The following is a 21,421-nucleotide window of genomic DNA, read 5'->3' on the forward strand; positions in this document are numbered from 1 at the left end:
GGGCATGCCCCATGTGTCTGAGAGTCGAAACCAGCGCTTAGGGACACATTGTCACAGATGCGGCAGGATTGGGATTTATTTACAGGCTCTGCAGAAATGGGGTTTCTTCCTCCAGGCGAACGAGGGGGTCAGTCTTCGGGGGGGCTGTTTCCTCGGGGCGGGCCAGTCGCAGCAGCTGGGGGGCTGGCAGAGAGAAACGGAGAAAGGCCTGAGATGGAAACACGGATGCGCCTTTAATCGTCAATTTCAGCGTCCGATGGGAAAACCGGGCCCTGCAGAGTTGGCGGGGGGGGGACGGGACCCAGGAGATCTACCCCCCCAAACTTCAATCCCAGCCACCCCCCGCCCCCCAGAATGGGGAACTTGGTCTCTGGAGGCCGGGCCGGGGGAGGGGTCCCGGGAAAGCCGGCTGAGACCTGGCACACTCCAGCCAGGTCAGGGGGTGCGGGGCCCCTGGGATAGGCGGGGAATGGGGGAGCCCCTGGGGAATGGGGGGGGGCCCTGAGGCTCGGCTCACCTGGCACTGGGTCAATCAGGAATCCCGAAACTGGCAGGTGTCTGGGGGGTGGCAGAAGAGGGAGAGGGTTAGGGGGTGCGTGTGGGGGGGGGGATTTAAGGGTGGGGTTGTGCATCAGTGAGCATTTTCGTGACTCCAATAACCTACCCCCAATCCTCTTCCACACCCCCCAAATCTACCCATCCCCCCAACACCTGCCCAACCCCCTCCTGACCCCCCAAACCTCCCTCACCCCCACAACCTCCTTTCTTCCCAGCACCTCACAACCGCCTCCCCCCAATCTCCTCCCTCTCCCAACCCACCGCCTTCCCGCCAAGCTAATCCCACTGGCCGATGGGGTGGGGGGACCCCCCTAAAGGCCTCCTCATCCGGGTGGTACCTTGGCTGCGGGGGATAAGCAGGAATTCTTCCATGTCCAGGCAGTAGGCTTGGCTCCGGAAATCCTCAATGCACTCGTCAGCCAGGTCGGGGGTGCGGGCTGGGGGGGAAGGAGGATAGGGAGAGACACCTCAGAGAACCTGGCAACAAGCCCCCCCCACACCCCTCCCAGAACAACGATAGATCCCAGGCGTCCGGGCTCCCAGTCCCCCTGCTCTCACCACCACCCCCACTCCCCTCCCGGAGCCAGGGAGAGAACCCAGGCGTCCGGGCCCCCACTCACAGTACAGCAGGATCCTTTGATAGTCTTGGTCGGTTTCCTGGACAATGATGGTGTCTGGACACTTGCTGGAGAACAGCTCGGTCCTCATCCCCGGCCGCCCTGTGATGGGGGAGACAGAGCCAGGAGCTGGGGGCTGCGGGTCAGGGGCACCGGCAGAGCTGGGGGGGCAGGGCTGGGCTGGCGGGGGCTGCAGGTCGGGAGTGAGGGGCACCGGCAGAGCTGGGGGGTCAGGGCCGGGCTAGGAGGGGCTGCGGGTCGGGAGTGAGGGGCACCGGCAGAGCTGGGGGGGGCAGGGCTGGGCTGGCAGGGGCTGCGGGTCGGGAGTGAGGGGCACCGGCAGAGCTGGGGGGTCAGGGCTGGGTTAGCAGGGGCTGCGGGTCGGGAGTGAGGGGCACCGGCAGAGCTGGGGGGGGCAGGGCTGGGCTGGCAGGGGCTGCGGGTCGGGAGTGAGGGGCACCGGCAGAGCTGGGGGGGGGCAGGGCTGGGCTGGCAGGGGCTGCGGGTCGGGAGTGAGGGGCACCGGCAGAGCTGGGGGGGGCAGGGCTGGGCTGGCAGGGGCTGCGGGTCGGGAGTGAGGGGCACCACTCACCTTCTGTGGCCAGGTCAGTGCTCCCTTCGTTAAGCAGATAAATCCATGATCTGGGCACGCAGCCCCCTGATTTCCTGTGGGGGGGAGGGAGGGGTCAACTGGAGGGGCCTTTAGGGAGCCGGGTGGAGGGGTGGTGTTTGGTCCATGAGGGGAGGGGTAGGATCACAGGGGCCACGCGAACGTCCCATCCGACAAGCTGCCAGTCCCCCCAGCCCCGCGCCCCCGCCCAGCCACTGGCCATCCCCAGAGGGGCCCGAGCCCCCACCTACGGCCGGGAACCGATTTGGGGCGAGCTGCCTGGCTCATCCCGATGGGAACTCCCCTCGGAGCTGGGGGCCCATAACTTCCCCACCCCACATCCAGTGTCTGCGCGGCCCCGGGGGGAGCAGGGACCAGCCGGCCGGGACGATGCGCAGAGACACCCCCGGCTGCCCCGGCAGCCTTCAGGGGGAGAGGAGTAAACTCCTCCCTGGAGCTGGGGGGGGGATCCCTTCCTGACCCTGCTGGGGAGACCCTGAAGCCTGAGCATTGGGCACGTCCAATGGGGCGAGTCCTGTGCCTCAGTGCCGGGCGCGCCCTGGATCCGGGGGGTTGGGGGGCCCCACTCACAAGCGGAGGGCGGCGCGGAGCTGCAGACGCTGGGGCTGGGGGCCCTGCCCCATGTGGAAGACGGAGCCGTCAGTGCCCGCGAAGGTCTCCAGGGCGGCAGGGGTGGCAGCTGCTGCAGCGATGAAGTGCCAGGTGCCCAAGTACTGCCGGGGGAACTGCGGGGGGTCAGGGCGCTGCAGAGACCCCCCCGCAGCCCCCCACATCCCCCCGCAGCCCCCACCCCACAGACACCCAAGTACTGCCGGGGGAACTGCGGGGGGTCAGGGCGCTGCAGAGACCCCCCCGCAGCCCACCCCACAGCCCCCCGCAGCCCCCACCCCACAGACACCCAAGTACTGCCGGGGGAACTGCGGGGGGTCAGGGCGATGCAGTGACCCCCCCACAGCGCCCCCCACATCCCCCCGCAGCCCCCACCCCACAGACACCCAAGTACTGCCGGGGGAACTGCGGGGGGTCAGGGCGCTGCAGAGACCCCCCCACATTCCCCCGCAGCCCCCACCCCACAGACACCCAAGTACTGCCGGGGGAACTGCGGGGGGTCAGGGCGCTGCAGAGACCCCCCCCCGCAGCCCCCCACAGCCCCCACCCCACATCCCCCCACAGCCCCCACCCCACAGACACCCAAGTACTGCCGGGGGAACTGCGGGGGGTCAGGGCGCTGCAGAGACCCCCCCACATCCCCCCGCAGCCCCCACCCCACAGACACCCAAGTACCGGCGAGGGAACCCCACACCCTTCCCTGCCGCCCACCTCTGGGGGGGCTCATCCCCCAACCCCCACGTGAACCCCCCCTTCCCCTGAGTCCCCCCACAACCTTCAGTGCCCCCACCCTTGGGGATCCCCAGACCCCCTGATCCTGGGGAGGGGTTCCCCCCCAGTGCTGGCTACCTGGTCCCGGTCCAGCCCGCTGGCTGGCAGCGGGGCGGGGGGGGTACATGGGCTCAGGGCACTGATCAGAGCCCCGTACAGGTACAGCAGGTAGGACCACGTGCGCTGGAGCATGGCCGGTGCGGGCCGGGTTCGGGGCCGTCTGCCGGCCCTTGTCCCTCTGTCCGGCTCACCTTTGCCCCCCACCCACTCCCAGGCCACGTTAATCGGTAACTCGCCCGAGTCCAGAGTCCCGTGGGTGGGAGCGACCCCACGCCCACTGAGGCAGGGGGGCCAATGGTAAACAGTGCAGCGGGGGAGAGGCTCTGGGGGCCTCCAGGAGATCCTACAATAACAGGATGTGTGTGTGGGGGGGATGGAGCTTGCAGGAGACCCTACACTAATAAACCAGTGTGGGTAGTTGGGTGTTTGCAAGGAACCCCCTCCCTCCAATAACACTGAGCCTCAGGGCGGGTGGGTGATGCTGGTGAGGGACCCTACAATAACAAACCCCTCCAAGAACAGGGCTGGCGCCCGTAGGGTTGTGGGGGGGCCCTACAATAACATGATCAGTTGGGAGCCACACACGCGAGCGAAGGGTGAGAAAACCCGAGCTCGGGGGCCAGGGCCATTTCGGCCGGAGATTAGGAGACACTTTCTAGCTCTCGGGGGCGTTCAGCGCTAGAGTCGGCGTTGCGGGATCCCCGTCCCGGGATGGTTTAAGAGCAGGTTGGACAAACCCCCTCAGGCCGGGCCTGGCCTGGTCCTGCCTCATCGCGGTGCAGGGGGGGCTGGTCTTGGCGATGTCTCGGGGGCCCTCCCCGCCCAGAGTGGCTCTGGTTTGGCAGTAATGGGGGGGGTCCTTAGTGGGAATAACAGCAACATGCCTGGGCCTCTAGTGTTTTGAGGAGACCCTACAATAACACAAAGAGGAGTGGTGGGAGACCCTACAATAACAACCTGGCATTCTCTGCCTAGCCAAACTCATTGCCCATAAGAAAGATGGCGGGTGAGGGGGTTATTTCCCCCCCCTCCCATTGGGGATAAAGTACAACATGGCCGCCAATCAGGAGTGGGAAAATGTGCCCTCAACAAATATGGTGGCAAGTCAGGTGTCAAAAAGTCTGCGCCCATAACCAAGATGGCCGCCGCTTTGGCTTCGGCTCCTTGGAGCGCCAAGTGTTGCCCTCAAAAGATCTGTCGGGCCGGGGAATGCGCGTCATCATTTCCACGCCAGCCTCCAAGATGGCCGCCGCGCTGCCTTCACCGCATACACAGCCGCATGGGCCCGCCCATAAGAAAGATGGTGGACAAAGGCCTTAGTACGCAGGCGCGGGCTGGCGAGGCTCCTCGAGCCGGGTATAGGAGCCCGAAAGGTGCCTGGACACAATCTTCGCGATCGGAGGCGAACAAGCGGCGTCGCCGCCACAGGGCGAACAGACCCGGCAGCTCGGAGCCAAGGAGCGATCAAGGAACGAGCAGCGGGTGCGGGGGAGGGCGAGTAGGTCGGTTTCACGGTGTATTTAGTCAGGCGCCTGCTCGGACAGCCCCGAGGCGAAGGACCGGTAGTGGGAAGGCGGGGGCGCGCGCGCAGCTCTCGCGCATGCGCAGTCGGGCGCAGCGGCGGCGAGAGGCGGCTGGAGGGAGTCGCTCCGAGGAGGCGCCGGGTTCCGCGTCCGTTTCGCCCCGTTCCGGGCCCGCAGCGTCTCCCCGCCCGCGGGGGCCCCGAGGTGTCCCCCCCCCGCGCCCGCCGGACCCCTGCAGTGGACCGGAAGTTGCCCCCTGGGGCTTGGGCTGCACCGGAAGTGGCTCCGGCTTGACCGGAAGTACCCGCCTGGGAGGCCGGGGGGCGGGGCCAGCTGGACTTGGCGCCCCTCCCCCACCCGCAGCCGAGAGCGGCCCCAGGAGCGGGTGAGCTTCGGGGGGGTCCGAGCTGCGTGTCCCCCCCCCGGGGATAATGTCGGGTGGGGGAGGGGCGTCGCTGGGGTAGAGAAGGGGATGGGTGGGGGGGGGAAGTGGGGGCCAGGGGTGTAAGGTGGGGGAGGGGATGTGGGCTGGGAGAGGGGAGGAGTGTGGGGGGCAGGGAGGGGTGTGGGTGGGAAGTGGGGGCCAGGGATCTAAGGTGGGGGGGGAGGAGCGTGGCAGGAGGGGTGGGGCTGTGGGGTGGGAGAGGGGAGGGGTGTGGGGGGCAGGGGATGGGTTTGGGGGGGAAGTGGGGGCCAGGGGTGTAAGGTGGGGGAGGGGATGTGGGCTGGGAGAGGGGAGGAGTGTGGGGGGCAGGGAGGGGTGTGGGTGGGAAGTGGGGGCCAGGGATCTAAGGTGGGGGGGGAGGAGCGTGGCGGGAGGTGTGGGGATGTGGGGGGGAGAGGAGGGGTGTGGGGGGCAGGGGAGGGGTGTGGGGGGCAGGGAGGGCCAGGGGTATAAGGCGAGGGGGGGTTCAGGACACCCAGGGGCAGCTGATCTGGAGGGCCAAGGGGACCAGCTCGCGTAACCCGCTGTCCCGTGACAGGAGCCGGCGCCATGGCGGAGCCGGAGAACCTCGAGGTGATGGTGAAGACGCTCGACTCGCAGACCAGGACCTTCACCGTGGAGGCAGAGGTGAGAGGTTGGGAGGCTGCTGGGTGTGGCTCGATCCAGGGCCGTTTCCCTTGGGGGTCCGTGCCGGCGCCAAGGGATGCTCTGCACCGGTCCCATTCGGCTCTTTGGCAGATCCTGCATCCCACCCCAGAGCCAGCCGCATCTCAGCCTGGGGTGGTGGGTCCCCGACCAGCCAGCTCCTGCACCCCACCCCAGAGAAGTTGTCATGGGATAAGAGGGAAGGTCCTTTCATGGATTGAGAACTGGTTAAAAGACAGGGAACAAAGCGTAGGAATAAATGTTAAATTCTCAGACTGGAGAGGGGTAACTAGTGGTGTTCCCCAAGAGTGAGTCCTCAGACCAGTCTATTCAACTTATTCATAAATGATCTGGAGAAAGGGGTAAACAGTGAGGTGGCAAAGTTTGCACGTGATACTAAACTGCTCAAGATGGTTAAGACCAAAGCAGACTGTGAAGAACTTCAAAAAGATCTCACAAAACTAAGTGATTGGGCAACAAAATGGCAAATGAAATGTAATGTGGATAAATGTAAAGTAATGCACATTGGAAAAAATAACCCCAACTGTACATACAATATGATGGGGGCTAATTTAGCTACAACGAATCAGGAAAAAGATCTTGGAGTCATCGTGGATAGTTCTCTGAAGACATCCACGCAGTGTACAGCGGCAGTCAAAACAGCGAACAGGATGTTAGGAATCATTGAAAAGGGGGTAGAGAATAAGACGGAGAATATATTATTGCCCTTATATAAATCCATGGTACGCCCACATCTTGAATACTGCGTAAAGATGTGGTCTCATCTCAAAAAAGATATACTGGCACTAGAAAAGGTTCAGAGAAGGGCAACTAAAATGATGAGGGGTTTGGAACGGGTCCCATATGAGGAGAGATTAAAGAGGCTAGGACTGTTCAGCTTGGAAAAGAGGAGACTAAGGGGGGATATGATAGAGGTCTATAAAATCATGAGTGATGTGGAGAAAGTGGATAAGGAAAAGTTATTTACTTGTTCCCATAATACAAGAACTGGGGGTCACCAAATGCACTGAATGGGCAGCAGGTTTAAAACAAATAAAAGGAAGTTCTTCATGCAGCGCACAGTCAACCTGTGGAACTCCTTGCTGGAGGAGGTTGTGAATGCTAGGACTATAACGGAGTTTAAAAGAGAACTGGATAAATTCATGGAGGTTAAGTCCATTAATGGCTATTAGCCAGGATGGGTAAGGAATGGTGTCCCTAGCCTCTGTCTGTCAGAGGGTGGAGATGGACGGCAGGAGAGAGATCACTTGATCATTACCTGTTAGGTTCACTCCCTCTGGGGCACCTGGCATTGGCCACTGTCGGCAGACAGGATATTGGGCTGGATGGACCTTTGGTCTGACCCGGTACGGCCTTTCTTAGGTGTCTGCATGCACAGGGTGGCGACCCGAGCGTGTGAGCTGAGAAGAGGTGATGGGGGGTGGGTTTGACCCCACTGGTTCTTGCCCCTTTCCCCTGTAGGTGACGGTGAAGGAGTTCAAAGAGCACATTGCGGGCTCAGTAAATATCCCCGCGGAGAAACAGCGTCTGATCTACCAGGGACGCGTCCTGCAGGACGACAAGAAGCTTAAAGAATATAGTGAGTGTGGGGGGCTGCGGTTCGGGAGTGAGGGGCACCGGCAGAGCTGGGGGCGGTGGGAGTCCAGAGCTGGGCTAGCAGGGGCTGCGGTTCGGGAGTGAGGGGCACCGGCAGAGCTGGGGGCGGTGGGAGTCCAGAGCTGGGCTGGCAGGGGGCTGCGGGTCGGGAGTGAGGGGCACCGGCAGAGCTGGGGGCGGTGGGAGTCCAGGGCTGGGCTGGCAGGGGGCTGCGGGTCGGGAGTGAGGGGCACCGGCAGAGCTGGGGGCGGTGGGAGTCCAGGGCTGGGCTGGCAGGGGGCTGCGGGTCGGGAGTGAGGGGCACCGGCAGAGCTGCGGGGGATGGAGACCAGAGGTTTGAGGTTCTGATTTTGCCCCCCTTTGTCTCTTCTTTCCAAGATGTTGGGGGCAAAGTGATCCACTTGGTGGAACGTGCCCCTCCCCAGACTCAGTCGCCCTCCTCTGGGGGTCCCTCTGGAGCCAGCTCGGCCTCAGCCCCCCACAATGGCATCGGGGGACGGGGAGCCGGTGCCACTGTCCACGACCGTAACGCCAACAGCTACGTCATGGTCGGGACCTTCAATTTACCAGTCAGCATTATGGACCCGCAGCCGCCCTCACAGGTGAGTTCCTGCGGGGGACGCCGTGCTGCGGGGGGGGGCTCTCTCCTGCCGGCGGCGCTAGCCCCAGTGGCTGCCGGGGGTGGGCTCCTGGAAGAGGCAGGTTCTCGCTTTCCTCTGGCAGTTTGCTTTGGTTTATTCTCTGTGTGGTTCTGTGACGGGTGTGAGGTGGTCTAGCCGGTGTGTAATGGACGGGTGGGAACTCAGAACTCCTGGGTTCTCTCCCTGGTGCTGGGAGGGGAGTGGGGGCTAGTGGTCAGAGCAGAGGGGGCTGGGAGCCAGGACTCCTGGGTTCTCTCCCCGGCTCTGGGAGGGGAGTGGGGGCTGGTGGGTTAGAGCGGGGGCGGCTGGGAGCCGGACTCCTGGGTTCCATCGTGGCTGGGGAAGGGCAGGAGGGGTCCAGTCTCTATCCACCTCCCACTTGTGCTGAGTGTCTGTGGCCCCTCCCCCCTTTCTCTGTTTTTATTTATTTTTCTCTTTCTTTTCCTGTTTTCCCTCCTTTCCTCCTTTTTTGTTTCCTTTGGTTTTCTCCGTCTCTTCCTCCTTCACGCCCGTCTCCTCCCTCCTCCCCCTAAGATCGACGGATCCTCTGTGGATGTTCATATTAATATGGAACAGGCACCCATACAGGTACTGGAGGGGGGTGGGCGTGGGGGGCAGAGGGGTGAAAGGTCAGCAGGGGGTTGGGGGCGGATCTGGGAAGGGTTAGAGAATTGGCAGAGCACAGGGGTTCTGGGTCTAAACCAGTGAACTTGGGGGGGCAGGGCTAGAGAGGACAGGCAAGAGCTCAGTGAGCCCATTGGGCTGATTATGGGGTTACCTGGCAGGATAGTTTGTGGGTCTCATCGGGGGGGTGGGGCAGGCGGGGCCATGGATCTCATCCAGGAGGCGGGGGTCCCAGGCTGGACGAGCCGGGGGGGTGTCCTGGGGAGTCTGGACTGGGGGTCCTGGGCTGGCTGGGCCTGGGGTCTGGTCCGGGTTAGTACCAGACTGTCCCCTTGTGAGCTCCACTCCCAGGCCCAGCCCTGACCCGGCCCCGCCCTGTCGTTCCAGAGTGAGCCCCGCGTCCGCCTGCTGATGGCGCAGCACCTGCTCCGAGACGTGCAAGGCATCCTGGGCCGGCTGGAGGTGAGTGCCGTGGGGCTGAGCCCTGGCAGGGGGTGGGGGGGGTGGGAGTGCCGTGGGGCTGAGGCCCGATGGGGGGGTGGCGGTGGCAGTGGGGGGAGTGCTGTGGGGCTGAGGCCCGATGGGAGGAGGGTGGCGGGAGGGGGGAGTGCCGGGGGTGTGTGTGGGAGTGCCGTGGGGCTGAGGCCCGGCTGGGGGTGGAGGAGGGGGCGGGAGTGCTGTGGGGCTGAGGCCCGGCGGGGGGGGCGGGAGTGCCGTGGGGCTGAGCCCTGACTGGGGGTGGGGTGGGGTGGGGGGTGGGAGTGCCGTGGGGCTGAGGCCCGGCTGGGGGCCGGGGGGGGCAGGAGTGCCGGGGGGCTGAGCCCTGATCGGGGGGAGGGGTGGGGGGTGGGAGTGCTGTGGGGCTGAGGCCCGGCTGGGGGTGGAGGAGGGGGTGGGAGTGCCGTGGGGCTGAGGCCCGATGGGAGGAGGGTGGCGGGAGGGGGGAGTGCCGGGGGGGGGGGTGGGAGTGCCGTGGGGCTGAGGCCCGGCTGGGGGTGGGGTGGGGGGTGGGAGTGCCAGGGGGCTGAGCCCTGGCTGGGGGTGGGGGGGGGGGTGGGAGTGCCGTGGAGCTGAGGCCCGGCTGGGGGTGGAGGAGGGGGCGGGAGTGCCGTGGGGCTGAGGCCCGGCTGGGGGTGGAGGAGGGGGCGGGAGTGCCGTGGGGCTGAGGCCCGGCTGGGGGTGGAGGAGGGGGTGGGAGTGCTGTGGGGCTGAGGCCCGGCTGGGGGTGGGATGGGGGATGGGAGTGCCGTGGGGCTGAGGCCCGGCTGGGGGTGGAGGAGGGGGTGGGAGTGCCGTGGGGCTGAGGCCCGGCTGGGGGGCAGGGGGGGCAGGAGTGCCGGGGGGCTGAGCCCTGATCGGGGGGAGGGGGCGGGAGTCCCAGGCTCTGAGCCCAGTGTCTCTCTCTCTAGGGTCGGGCCAACGGGCAGCCGCAGCCCACGCCGGAGAATGCCCCCCCGGCCCCCGACGAGCCGCCCCCCTCCACCCGCCCCGGCCAGCGGGAGCCCATGGAGGCAGCTGGTTCGGAGCCCGCCGCCGCGCCCGCCGAGGAGAGCCCCCAGCCTGGGCCGGAGCCGCCCCCGGCTGCCGAGGGGGCCCCCAAGTAAGGACAGGGCTGAGCGGGTGGGGTGGGGAGGGGAGCGGGGCCGTGGCGCCCACTGAGCCCCGTCTCCGGTCTCCCCGCAGCCACCCCGCGCCGGCCGAGTACGTGGAGGTGCTGCTGGAGCTGCGCAGGGTGGAGGAGCAGCTGCAGCCCTTCCTGCAGCGATACCAGGAGATCCTGGCCACGGCCAGCACCACTGACTACAACAACAATGTAAGGGCTACCTATCCCCCTCACCCCCCCGGGGTAGTGAGAATGGGGTGTGCCAGGCCTACCCCCGTCACAGGGAGAATGGCATGTTCTGAACATCCCCCCCCCCCGCCCCTCTGAGATTGGGATGGTCCAAGTCTCCTCCCTGCCCCCTCAGAATGGGATGTTTGGAACATTCCCCCCCAACCCTGTGAGACTGAGAGGGTCCACATCTCCCCCCCAACCCAGTGAGATTGGGATGGTCCAAATCTCTTCTCCACCCCACCCCCCCTGGGATATTCTGAACTCCCCCCCCCCCCCATCCTGGTGAGAATGGGATAGTCCAAATTCTGCTCTCCCCCCAAGTCTATGAAAGGATGGCAGGATCCAAATCCCCCCTCCCCACAAGTCAGTTCTAACCCTTGGGGTTGGTCCAGGTTCCTGCCCCCTGCTGTCAGGCGTTCGATTGGCTAGAACCCGCCGACAGCAGGGGGCAGGAACCTGGACAACCCCAAGGGTTAGAACCTGACTTGTGGGGAGGGGGGATTTGGATCCTGCATCCTTTCATAGGACTTGGGGGGAGAGCAGAATTGGGACTATCCCAGTTCTTACCAGGATGGATGGGGGAGGGGGGAGGCGGGTGATACCACAGGCTGCGGGGGGGCACTGTGGGAGCTGACCGTGACCCCTGTGTTGGCAGACAGAGGGGCGCGAGGAGGACCAGCGCATCATCAACCTGGTGGGGGAGTCCATGCGCCTGCTGGGGAACACCTTCGTAGCCCTGTCCGACCTGCGCTGCAACCTGTCCTGCAGCGCCCCCCGCCACCTCCACGTGGTCCGGCCCATGTCCCACTACGCCGCCCCCATGGTGCTGCAGCAGGCTGCCATCCCCCATACAGGTGAGCTGGGGCACGGGACCCAGGTGTCCGGGACCGGGCCCGCCCCTAGGGGCCCTCGCAGCTCTTGGGGAGGGAGGATGGACCCAGGTGTCCGGGATGATACGTCTAGGGAGGGTCACAGCCCCAGGGAGGGAGGGGATGGACCCAGGCATCCGGGACGGGCCCCCTAACTTCTCATCTGTCCGCAGATCAACGTTGGGACCACAGTGACCATGACGGGGAACGGTGCCCGCCCCCCGCAGCCTGGCCCTGAGGGACCTGCCCCCACCAGCCCTCGCCGCCGGCCCCAGCCGGAGCCCCCAGCCCCGGGGAGCCAGGCCGGGGCCTGGAGAGCCAGTTGGGGCCCGGGGCGGCCCCGACTCAGACCCAGGGCTCCCAGACCAGCCACCCCCGGGTCATCCGCATCTCCCACCAGACCGTCGAGCCCGTCGTCATGATGCATATGAACATACAGGGTGAGTGGGAGCCCCCCGAGGGACGCTGGCTTGGGGGGCAGGGGGCCTGTCCCCCCCTAGAGGGCACTGGCTGGCTCAGCGGGGAATGGGGCAGGGCCCTGTCCCCCCTAGAGGGCACTGGCTGGCTCGGGGGGCAGGGAATGGGGCAGGGGTCCTGTCCCACCTAGGGGGTACAGGCTGGCTCAGGTAGCGGGGAATGGGGCAGGGCCCTGTCCCCCCTAGAGGGCACTGGCTGGCTCAGGGGGCGGGGAATGTGGCAGGGCCCTGTCCCCCCTAGAGGGCACTGGCTGGCTCAGGGGGTGGGGAATGTGGCAGGGCCCTGTCCCCCCTAGAGGGCACTGGCTGGCTCGGGGGGCAGGGAATGGGGCAGGGGCTGTTCTGCTCCAGGACTCCTGGGTTCGACCCTGGCTTAGTGCTGGGCCAATCGTCTGTTTCTTATTCTCAGACTCTGGGTCTCAGGCGCCAGGAGGCGGCTCCGGGGGCACCGTTCCCACGGGCACCGCTGGACCAGCCGGGCATGGCCCGGGCATAGGTGAGATGTGCCCACCCTTAGAGCCCGGTGGGCTGCGGGTCCGGAGTGAGGGGCACCGGCAGGGCTGGGGGGTGGCAGGGGCTGCGGGTCGGGAGTGAGGGGCACCGGCAGAGCTGGGGGGTGGCAGGGACTGCGGGTCGGGAGTGAGGGGCACCGGCAGGGCTGGGGGGTGGCAGGGGCTGCGGGTCGGGAGTGAGGGGTGCTGGCGGGGCAGGGCTGGCAGGGGCTGTGGGGTGGGGCTGGCAGGGGCTGCGGGTCGGGAGTGAGGGGCACCGGCAGAGCTCGGGGGTGGCAGGGGCTGCGGGTCGGGAGTGAGGGGTGCTGGCGGGGCAGGGCTGGCAGGGGCTGTGGGGTGGGGCTGGCAGGGGCTGCGGGTCGGGAGTGAGGGGCACCGGCAGAGCTCGGGGGTGGCAGGGGCTGCGGGTCGGGAGTGAGGGGTGCTGGCGGGGCGGGGGTGGCAGGGGCTGCGGGTCGGGAGTGAGGGGTGCTGGCGGGGCGGGGCTGGCAGGGGCTGCGGGGGTGGGGCTGGAGCTGTCGCGGGGCTCCCCAGCAGCGGGCACTGCGCTGTGACGCCGCCTGGTGACCCGGCTGTTCCCCTCCCCCTGCAGGAGGCGCTGCGCACGTCCCCCTGCCCAGCCTGCCCCCGGAGCTGATGCAGGCCGTGGCTCACCAGATCACCCAGCAGGCCATGGCGGCCGCGGCTTCTGCCGCCACAGGTGGGTGCGGCCAGCAGGGGGCAGCGGGGGGCCGCTCCGCCCCAGAGGTGGCTGCGTTCCCGCCCCGGCGGCTCGTTGTAACCCGGTTCCTTCCTCTGCTGCAGGCCAGCAGGTCCCTGGCTTCCAGACGGCCCCGACCCGCGTGGTGATCGCCCGACCCTCGGCCCCGTCCGCCCGGCCCACCCACCCGGGGGCCCCCCAAGCGCCAGGACCCGGGGTGAGAGCCCAGCGAATGGGGCATGGGGCCTGTCCCCACTAGGGGCACTGGCTGGCTCGGGGGGCAGGGAATGGGGCCATGGGGCCTGTCCCCTCTAGGGGGCGCCGGCTCCCACCCGGCGCCAGGGTGGGGACTGCCTGGCTCAGGGGGGTGGGGAGTGGTGCCGGCTCCGAGGTAACGTCTGTCTCCCCCCAGACTCCCGGCGTAGGGGGCAATGCCTCCCTGGCACAGATGATCAGCGGGCTCCTCGGGCAGCTGCTGATGCAGCCGGTTCTCGTGGGTAAGTCTCTGCCCCACACATCTCCTGTGGGGTGGGGGGCAGGAAACTGGGGCCGGGGGTGGGGGCTGTTCTCACCCCTTGTCTCGCACCATAGGAGTTGGGAGGGGCCGTGGTGGTGTGAGGTGCTGGGGTCACGTGTGGGGCAGGCTATAGGAAGGGGCCTGTGGGGCAGCGTGTGTGTGGGGGGGTTGCTTCGGAGGATGCAGACAGAGGATTATGGGAGGGGGCGGTGGAGTGGGGAGGCTCCAGGGGGAGATTGGGGGGTGAGGCAGGGGGCATTATGGGAAGGTTTGGGGTAAATGGGGATGACGGGGCAGGGTTGGGGGGCAGGGCCTTGAGTGCTAATTCTGCCCTCCCAGCTCAGGGCAGTAGCTCCTCTTCGGCGTCCTCTTCCTCCTCCTCCACCACCACCACCACCTCGTCGGCCTCCTTCCCGGCCCCAGCCTCCCCGCCCACGGCCTCGGCTAGCGCCGCCACCACCAACACGGCCACCACGGCGGCAGGGGGCAGCTCTGCCGGTGCACCAGGGGGCCCCGTGCCCTCCGCCTCCTCCTCGGCCCAGCCGCCTCCACCTGCCGACGATCTCCACTTCTCCCAGCTCCTGGGCAACCTGCTGGGGGCAGCGGGCCCTGGCATGGCCGGCGTGGGCTCCCCCACCATCACCGTGGCCATGCCCGGCATGCCTGGCATGCCCGCCTTCCTGCAAGGCATGACAGACTTCCTGCAGGTGAGCACTGCCCACCCCGTGGCATTCTGGGTAAGGCCAGTTTTCCCCCCACGTCCTTGACCTGACAGCCCGCCAGAGCCGTCCTTGACTACTGTCTTCCTCTTCTCCAGGCCACGCAGATGGGGGCTGCCCCCCCACAGGTGCCAGAACAGGCTCAGGCTCCTGCCCCTGCCCCTCCCCCGCAGCCAGAGGCCCCTCCAGCCCCTGCCACACCCCTGGTGTCGGGCGGGGAGCGGGGGCGGGGCCGCCCCCCTGGGGGCCCCGAGGCCCTGGCCCCCGAGTTCTTCCTCAGCGTGGTGCAGGGGGTTCTGTCGTCCATGATGGGCTCGCTGAACGCCCAGCAGGGCAGCACCGAGAGCATCGCCACCTTCATCCAGCGCCTGAGCGGCACCAGCAACCAGCAACCTCTTCGAGCCGGGCACCGAGGGCGCCATCGGTGAGCCCCGCCCCCTCTGCCGGGCCCCGCCCCGCCCCCTCTGCCGGGCCCCGCCCCCTCTGCCGGGCCCCGCCTCCTCGTCTGGGCAGCCCCGCCTCCGCTGCTGGGCCCTGCCCCTTCCGCATGGCCATGCCCTGCCTTTGCTGCCGGGCCCCACCCCTTCTGGGCGGCCCCACCCCTCCTCCTGTGCTGAGCCGCTCCCCCCCACCCTCTGGGCGGCCCCGCCCCACTCTTCTGCTGGGCCCCGCCCCTTCCGGGCAGTGTCCTCAACTGTTCCCCCTCTGGGCTGCTGGGCCCCGCCCCTCTGGCCCATCCCCCAGCACCCTGCCAGGCCACATTACTCTTGGCTTCCCTCACCCCATCCTGGCTGGGCCCCCCCGGCCGGGATTCCCTGCCCCGGCCCCCCAGCGCCCCCCGGGGGTGTCCCGGTGCCCCACGGTCCCCGTCTGTTCCCAGGCTTCTTCGGGGACCTGCTCTCGCTGATCTGCCAGAACTTCTCCATGGTGGACGTGGTGATGCTGCTCCACGGGCAGTTCCAGCCGCTGCAGCGCGTCCAGCCCCAGCTGCGCCGCTTCTTCCACCAGGAGTACCTGGGGGGGCGCGAGCCCTCGGACCACAACGTGCGGGTGAGGGGCCCCGATGCCTCCCTGAGCCCCCCGAATCCCCCGAGCCCATCACCCCCGAACCGCCCTGAGCCCCCCGAACCGCCCTGAGCCCCCCGAATCCCCCAAGCCCATCACCCCTGAGCCCCCCGAATCCCCGACCCGGCCCCCCGAATCCCCCGAGCCCATCACCCCCGAACCGCCCTGAGCCCCCCGAATCCCGAGCCCCCCGAATCCCCAAGACCATCACCCCTGAGCCCCCGAATCCCCCGACCCGGCCCCCGAATCCCCCAAGCCCATCACCCCTGAGCCCCCCGAATCTCCCGACCCGGCCCCCGAATCCCCCGACCCCATCATCCCCGAACCGCCCTGAGCCCCCCGAATGCCCTGACCCGGCCCCCGAATCCCCCAAGCCCATCATCCCCGAATCCCCCGCTCGCTTCTTCCACCAGGGGTACCTGGGGGGGCGCGAGCCCTCGGACCACAACGTGCGGGTGAGGGGCCCCTGATGCCTCCCTGAGCCCCCCGAATCCCCCCAGCCCATCATCCCCGAACCGCCCTGAGCCCCCCGAATCCCCCGACCCAGCCCCCGAACCGCCCTGAGCCCCCCGAATCCCCCGAGCCATCATCCCTGAGCCCCCTGAATCCCCAAGCCCATCACCCCTGAGCCCCCGAATCCCCCGACCCGGCCCCCGAATCCCCCGAGCCCATCACCCCCGAATCCCCCGCTTGCTGCTTCCACCAGGAGTACCTGGGGGGGCGCGAGCCCTCGGAACACAACGTGCGGGTGAGGGGCCCCGATGCCTCCCTGAGCCCCCCGAATCCCCTGAGCCCCCCGAATCCCCCGACCCGGCCCCCGAATCCCCCGACCCCATCATCCCCGAACCGCCCTGAGCCCCCCGAATCCCCCGAGCCCCCCAAATCCCCCAAGCTGGCTCCTGAATCCCCCGAGCCATCACCCCCGAATCCCCCATCCCTGCTCCTTGTGGCCCCCGGCTCTTCTGCTGGTGCCCCTCACTCTCGCCCCCCAGCCCTGGCTGCCCCCCCCCCCCCCACACACTAACCTGTGGTTCCTCCCCCAGGTGGCCACCCACAGCCTGATCACCGGCCTGCAGGAATACATCCGCGAGAGCTTCGTAAGTGTCCCCCCGGGCTGGGGTCCCCGCTCTCCCCTAAACACCCCCCCGGCTGCGGGCTGGGGGGGGCCCCGCTCTCCCCTCATCCCCCCGGCTGCGGGCTGGGGGGGGCCCCCGCTGTCCCCTCAGCCCCCCCTCGGCTCTTCCCCAGTTCTGTTCAGAGGTGGCCCGAGTACAGTGGGGGGCAGGAGGGAACAGCCCCCCCTGTAATGGTGTGTGAGGGGCTTCCCGGGGTGGGGGCATCGGGTGTGCCTGGGGGGGTCCCCGATGTCTCATGGCTGCCCCCCTCCGTCCCCCAGGCCTCGGTGCGGGTGCAGGACGGGGTCGACATCACCCGGACCAACCTGGAGTTCCTGCAGGAGCATTTCAGCCGCATTGCCACCCACATCCTGCGCTGTGCCGGTGAGGGGGAGGGTCCTGGGGGCGGGAGGGGCTGGGGGGGACCCCTGCAGGGGGGAGTTCTGGGGGGGGGGGGGGGAGTCCCAGGGGGGAGCTCGGCTGGGAGGGTTCTGGGGGGGCTGTGGGGGATCCCTGTGAGGTGGGGGGAGGTTGCTGAGGGAGGGGGTTTGGGGGGGTCCCCCAGCCCACCTCTCACTCTGCGCCCCCCCCCAGACCCCACCTTCGGGTGCCGGCTGCTGGAGCTGTGTAACCAGGGGCTGTTCGAGTGCCTGGCGCTGAACCTGTACTGCCTGCGGGGGGAGCGGGGCGCCCTGACCGCCGTCATCAACGACCGCATCGTGAGTGCCCCCCGGGGACCCCCGCATCGACCCTGGGGCCCCACAGCCCCGAGGGGCCCAGCCAGGAGCGTGTAGCTGCATTGGCGTGGGGCTGGGGAGGGCTGGGGGTGGTGGGGCCGACCCCCCTGTCCCGCAGCGGCGGCTCTCGGCGGACGTGAACCCCTCGCTGGTGAGCTGGGGGCGGGGGGAGTTGGGGGGGGTTGCCGGCGAGCAGGGGGACGCAGGGGCGACACTGACCCCCCTGTCCCGCAGCGGCGGCTCTGGGCAGACCTGAACCCCTCCCTGGTGAGCTGGCTGTTGGGGGGGGGGGGGGTTGCCGGCCAGCACGGAGACCCGGGGGTGACACTGACCCCCCTGTCCCGCAGCGGCGGCTCTCGTCAGACGTGAACCCCTCCCTGGTGAGCTGGCTGTTGGGGGGGGGGGGTTTGCCGGCCAGCAGGGCGACCCAGGGGGGGGCAGGGCGACGCGGGGGCGACACTGACCCCCCTGTCCCGCAGCGGCGGCTCTCGGCGGACGTGAACCCCTCGCTGGTGAGCTGGCTGTTGGGGGGGGGGTTTTGCCGGTCAGGAGGGGGACGTGGGGGCGACACTGACCCCCCTGTCCCGCAGCGGCGGCTCTCGGCGGACGTGAACCCCTCGCTGGTGAGCTGGCTGTTGGGGGGGGGGGGGTTTGCCGGTCAGGAGGGGGACGCAGGGGCGACACTGACCCCCCTGTCCTGCAAGCGCGGCTCTCGGCGGACGTGAACCCCTCCCTGGTGAGCTGGCTGTTGGGGGGGGGGGGGGGGGGGTTTGCCAGTCAGCAGGGGGACGTGGGGGCGACACTGACCCCCCTGTCCGCAGCGGCGGCTCTCGGCGGACGTGAACCCCTCCCTGGTGAGCTGGCTGTTGGGGGGGGGGTTTGCCGGTCAGCAGGGGGACGTGGGGGCGACACTGACCCCCCTGTCCCGCAGCGGCGGCTCTCGGCGGACGTGAACCCCTCCCTGGTGAGCTGGCTGACGGCCATGATGGGGCTGCGGCTGCAGGTGGTCCTGGAGCACATGCCCGTCACGGAGGAGCAGGTGCTGCCCTATGTGCGCCGCCTGGGCGAGGCCCCCCAGGTACGGCCCGGCTGGGGGGCGCGGGGGGGGGCGGGGGGCAGGGTGGCCCCCGTATCCCCTCTCACCCTCCCCCTCTCTGCAGCCAGTGCCGGACGAGCCCATGGAGGTGCAGGCGGCCGAGCAGCCCCCCGAAGCCGCGCAGGTACCGGGGGGGGGTCCCTGCTGCCAGGGGTGGGGGGGCTGTCAGGAGCATCCCTCCTGTGAGAGCTGGAGGGTGAATAGGGGGGGCCCCTGTTGTTTCTTGGGGGGTCCCTGCTGTGAGAGCTGGCGGGTGACTGTTGGGGGGCGGCTGTCGGGGGTCCCCGCTGTGAGAGCTGGTGGGTGACTGTTGGGGGGCGGCTGTCGGGGGTCCCCGCTGTGGGGCGGCTGTTGGGGGTCCCCGCTGTGAGAGCTGGGGGGTGACTGTTGGGGGGCAGCTGTCGGGGGTCCCTGCTGTGAGAGCTGGGGGGTGACTGTTGGGGGTCCCCGCTGTCTCTAACCCCCCCGGTTGCAGCGGGACAGTGCGGCCTCGCCGGCCCCGGCCACTACGGCGGAGGAGGCCGTGGCGCGGTGCCCGGAGCCAGAGCAGGGGGAGCTGCCGGGGGAGCCCGTGCCCGACGCCGAGCCCTGGGCAGCGGCTGTGCCCCCGGTGAGTGCCGGGGCTGGGGGGGGGGGGGGCTGGGGTGTGCCCGGGTCCCCCAGTGTCTGACCCCCCTCTGTCCCCCCAGGAGTGGGTGCCCATCATCCGCGAGGACATCCAGACCCAGCGCCGCGGGAAGCAGCAGCCGCCGCTGAGCGACGCCTACCTGACGGGCATGCCGGCCAAGCGCCGCAAGGTGAGCCCCCCGCCTGCCCCCCAACTGCCGCAAGGTGAGCCTCCCCGCCTGCCCCCCAACACCTACCTGACGGGCATGCCGGCCAAGCGCCGCAAGGTGAGCCCCCCGCCTGCCCCCCAACTGCCCAGCACCACCTACCCGACGGGAATGCCGGCCAAGCGCCGCAAGGTGAGCCCCCGCCTGCCCCCTAACTGCCCAGCAACAGCTACCTGACGGGAATGCCAGCCAAGCGCTGCAAGGTGAGGCCCCAACCCCCGCCTGGTCCCTAGCTGCCCCCCAACCGTGCCCCTGAAACCGCTAAGCACTGGGCAGCGCACAGGCCCGCCCCCTCCTGCTCGCCAACCGCGCTCTTCCTCCGCTGTCCCCTAGACCATGCGGGGCGACGGCCCCCAGCTGCTCCTCTCCGAGGCCGTCAGCCGCGCCGCCAAAGCCGCCGGCGTCCAGCCCCTGAGTGGCAGCGAGAGCCTGAGCCGGGAGCTGGCCGAGCCGGCGCTGCAGGAGGGCTACCGGCAGCAGGTGAGGCCCCCGCCCATGGGTCTCTGGGGTATATGGGGGGCTCCCGCTGTCTCCATGCTCACTCCTCCCCACTCTCTTCCAGCTCCGGGCCGACCTCCAGCAGCGGCTGCGGGAGGATCCCAGCTTCAGCCCCCAGCGGTTCCCCAACGCCGACCGCGCCTTCGGGGATGAGGCCTAGGCGCGCCTGGGCCCCCCGCCCCCTATTTATCCCCTGACCCCCGTCTCCAATAAAGCTGCTTGGTGTTGGCCTGCGGGTCCTGTCTGTGCCGCGGGGACTCTTGCCCCAGTACCTCAGTTTCCCCTGGTCCCTCCCGCAAGGCGTGGGGGGCGTGCCCTTGGGGCAGGGGAGAATAAGAAAATCTCCTGTTGCAGGCAGTGGGGCGGGTTTGTTTACCTGCCGGCTCCCGGCCAACGGGGGCTGCGGGAGCGACCCGCCAGGGGCTTTCCCGGGATCACTGCGGGCAGAGCCGGTCGCCCAGATCTACACAAACTCTGCCAATAGCAGCGCTGGCAGCAGGATCAGGGATCAAGTTGATCCCCTCTCCACTAGCCAGGATGCATTGATCGATCGGGGTGGGGACGTCCTGCCCAGCTTGATGGGGGCGGATAGTGAACAAGAGGTCACCCAGTGCCAGTAACAGGCAGCAGGTTTAACACAACCCCAGGCACTGTTAACGTGGGGAACTCCTCGCCCTGGGATGTTGCGAAGGCCAAGACTAGAAGAGGGGTCCATCCCTGGCTCATTCACTTACTGCCCTGTTCTGGGGCTGCGATGAACTGACACCTGTCGTACAGACCCAGCACAGACCAGGGGGTGCACGGCCCCTGCCCCCCTGCACACACCACACCCCCCCCATTTGCTTTTAACCTTTTATTCATTTTTTTAAACAGTTTTTCAGTTTATTATGTAACAAACCTGCTGTCCCCCCCCGGCTGGGGGAGGGGAGAGAGCCCCCTGCCCATCACATATATTTACACACACCCGGGCAGGGGACCCCAACTCCTGCCCCCCAAAATTAATTCAGGTGAATCAAAAACAAACCCAACTCCAGTTACATTCAGTGGGGCAGGGCAGCTCCGCTCTCACCCCCACCCCAGAAATTAACAGGGGAAGGGGTCAGCCCCTCCCCACTCACTGAGGGGGAGGGGGGAAGAGGGGCAGCCCCCACCCTTGCAGGGGGCTGGGCTAGCGCTGGTGGGCGAGGCCAGGCTCCTGCTTGTCACTCTGGCTGGGGGGCCGGCGGGCGGGGAGCCCCTCGCGGGGTGGGGGGTGGCGCTCCCAGGGCCTGGGGGTCCAGCAGAGAACGTCCAATGGGGAGACCTGGGGGGAGGGAGAGTCAGACACAGGGTGCAACTTACCACCCCCACATGCACATCAGAGCAGCACCCCCCCCCCCGCAGGAGAGGGACCCCCGGGGCCAGAGAGGGGCAACACCCCCCCCCCACAGGAGAGGGAGCCCAGGGGCCAAATGGGGGCAACACCCCCCCCCCAGAGGAGAGGGACCCCAGGGGTCAGAGCAGGGCAACACCCCCCCCCCAGAGGAGAGGGACCCCAGGGGCCGGATTGGGGCAGCGCCCCGCCCAGGGGCCAGATCGGGGCAGCGCCCCCCCAGAGGAGAGGGAGCCCAGGGGCCGGATGGGGGCAGCGCCCCCCCCCAGAGGAGAGGGAGCCCAGGGGCCGGATGGGGGCAGCGCCCCCCCAGAGGAGAGGGAGCCCAGGGGCCGGA

The 21,421-nt window shown here is 68.3% G+C and overlaps 2 protein-coding genes across 4 annotated transcripts; one reads left to right on the forward strand and one right to left on the reverse strand.

Moving 5' to 3' along the window:
* Positions 1-58: 58 nt before the first annotated feature.
* On the reverse strand, positions 59-3,508 carry LOC135974892 (apolipoprotein M-like). Of its 3 annotated transcripts, none has more exons than XM_065564073.1 (7): positions 3,265-3,508; positions 2,377-2,519; positions 1,768-1,841; positions 1,179-1,277; positions 897-995; positions 518-558; positions 59-183 (listed from the first exon to the last, which is right to left on the reverse strand). In XM_065564073.1, exons 1-6 carry the CDS (start codon positions 3,376-3,378, stop codon positions 533-535), a joined length of 555 nt encoding a protein of 184 aa, XP_065420145.1. In that variant the 5' UTR covers positions 3,379-3,508; the 3' UTR covers positions 59-183; positions 518-532. The 3 variants fall into 3 exon arrangements, with proteins under 3 accessions (XP_065420145.1, XP_065420144.1, XP_065420143.1); XM_065564072.1 differs by having other exon boundaries at positions 59-208; positions 2,377-2,531; positions 3,265-3,504; XM_065564071.1 differs by having other exon boundaries at positions 2,377-2,531; positions 3,265-3,501.
* Positions 3,509-4,832: 1,324 nt separating this feature from the next.
* On the forward strand, positions 4,833-19,941 carry BAG6 (BAG cochaperone 6). Its single transcript, XM_065564078.1, is given in 28 exon segments — positions 4,833-5,154; positions 5,753-5,841; positions 7,342-7,459; positions 7,855-8,078; positions 8,652-8,705; positions 9,129-9,203; positions 10,151-10,341; positions 10,425-10,554; positions 11,231-11,452; positions 11,618-11,695; positions 11,698-11,884; positions 12,330-12,416; positions 13,025-13,132; positions 13,237-13,349; positions 13,545-13,629; positions 13,989-14,356; positions 14,467-14,745; positions 14,747-14,792; positions 15,249-15,418; positions 16,477-16,530; positions 16,830-16,932; positions 17,143-17,267; positions 18,217-18,363; positions 18,446-18,505; positions 18,857-18,991; positions 19,071-19,178; positions 19,548-19,694; positions 19,777-19,941. Coding segments are annotated over 27 exon segments (3,588 nt in total). The 5' UTR covers positions 4,833-5,154; positions 5,753-5,763; the 3' UTR covers positions 19,873-19,941.
* Positions 19,942-21,421: the final 1,480 nt, after the last annotated feature.

Source organism: Chrysemys picta, chromosome 12 (assembly GCF_011386835.1).
Source record: "Chrysemys picta bellii isolate R12L10 chromosome 12, ASM1138683v2, whole genome shotgun sequence".
Classification (NCBI taxonomy): Eukaryota; Metazoa; Chordata; order Testudines; family Emydidae; genus Chrysemys; species Chrysemys picta.

Coding starts and splice junctions, on each gene's coding strand:
- LOC135974892 (XM_065564072.1), bottom strand. CDS start 3,378: ATGCTCCAGCGCACGTGGTCCTACCTGCTGTACCTGTACGGGGCTCTG. Junction 2,532..3,264: donor GCGGGCTGGACCGGGACCAG/GTAGCCAGCACT, acceptor GACCCCCCGCAG/TTCCCCCGGCAGTACTTGGG. Junction 1,278..1,767: donor CACTGACCTGGCCACAGAAG/GTGAGTGGTGCC, acceptor CCCCCATCACAG/GGCGGCCGGGGATGAGGACC.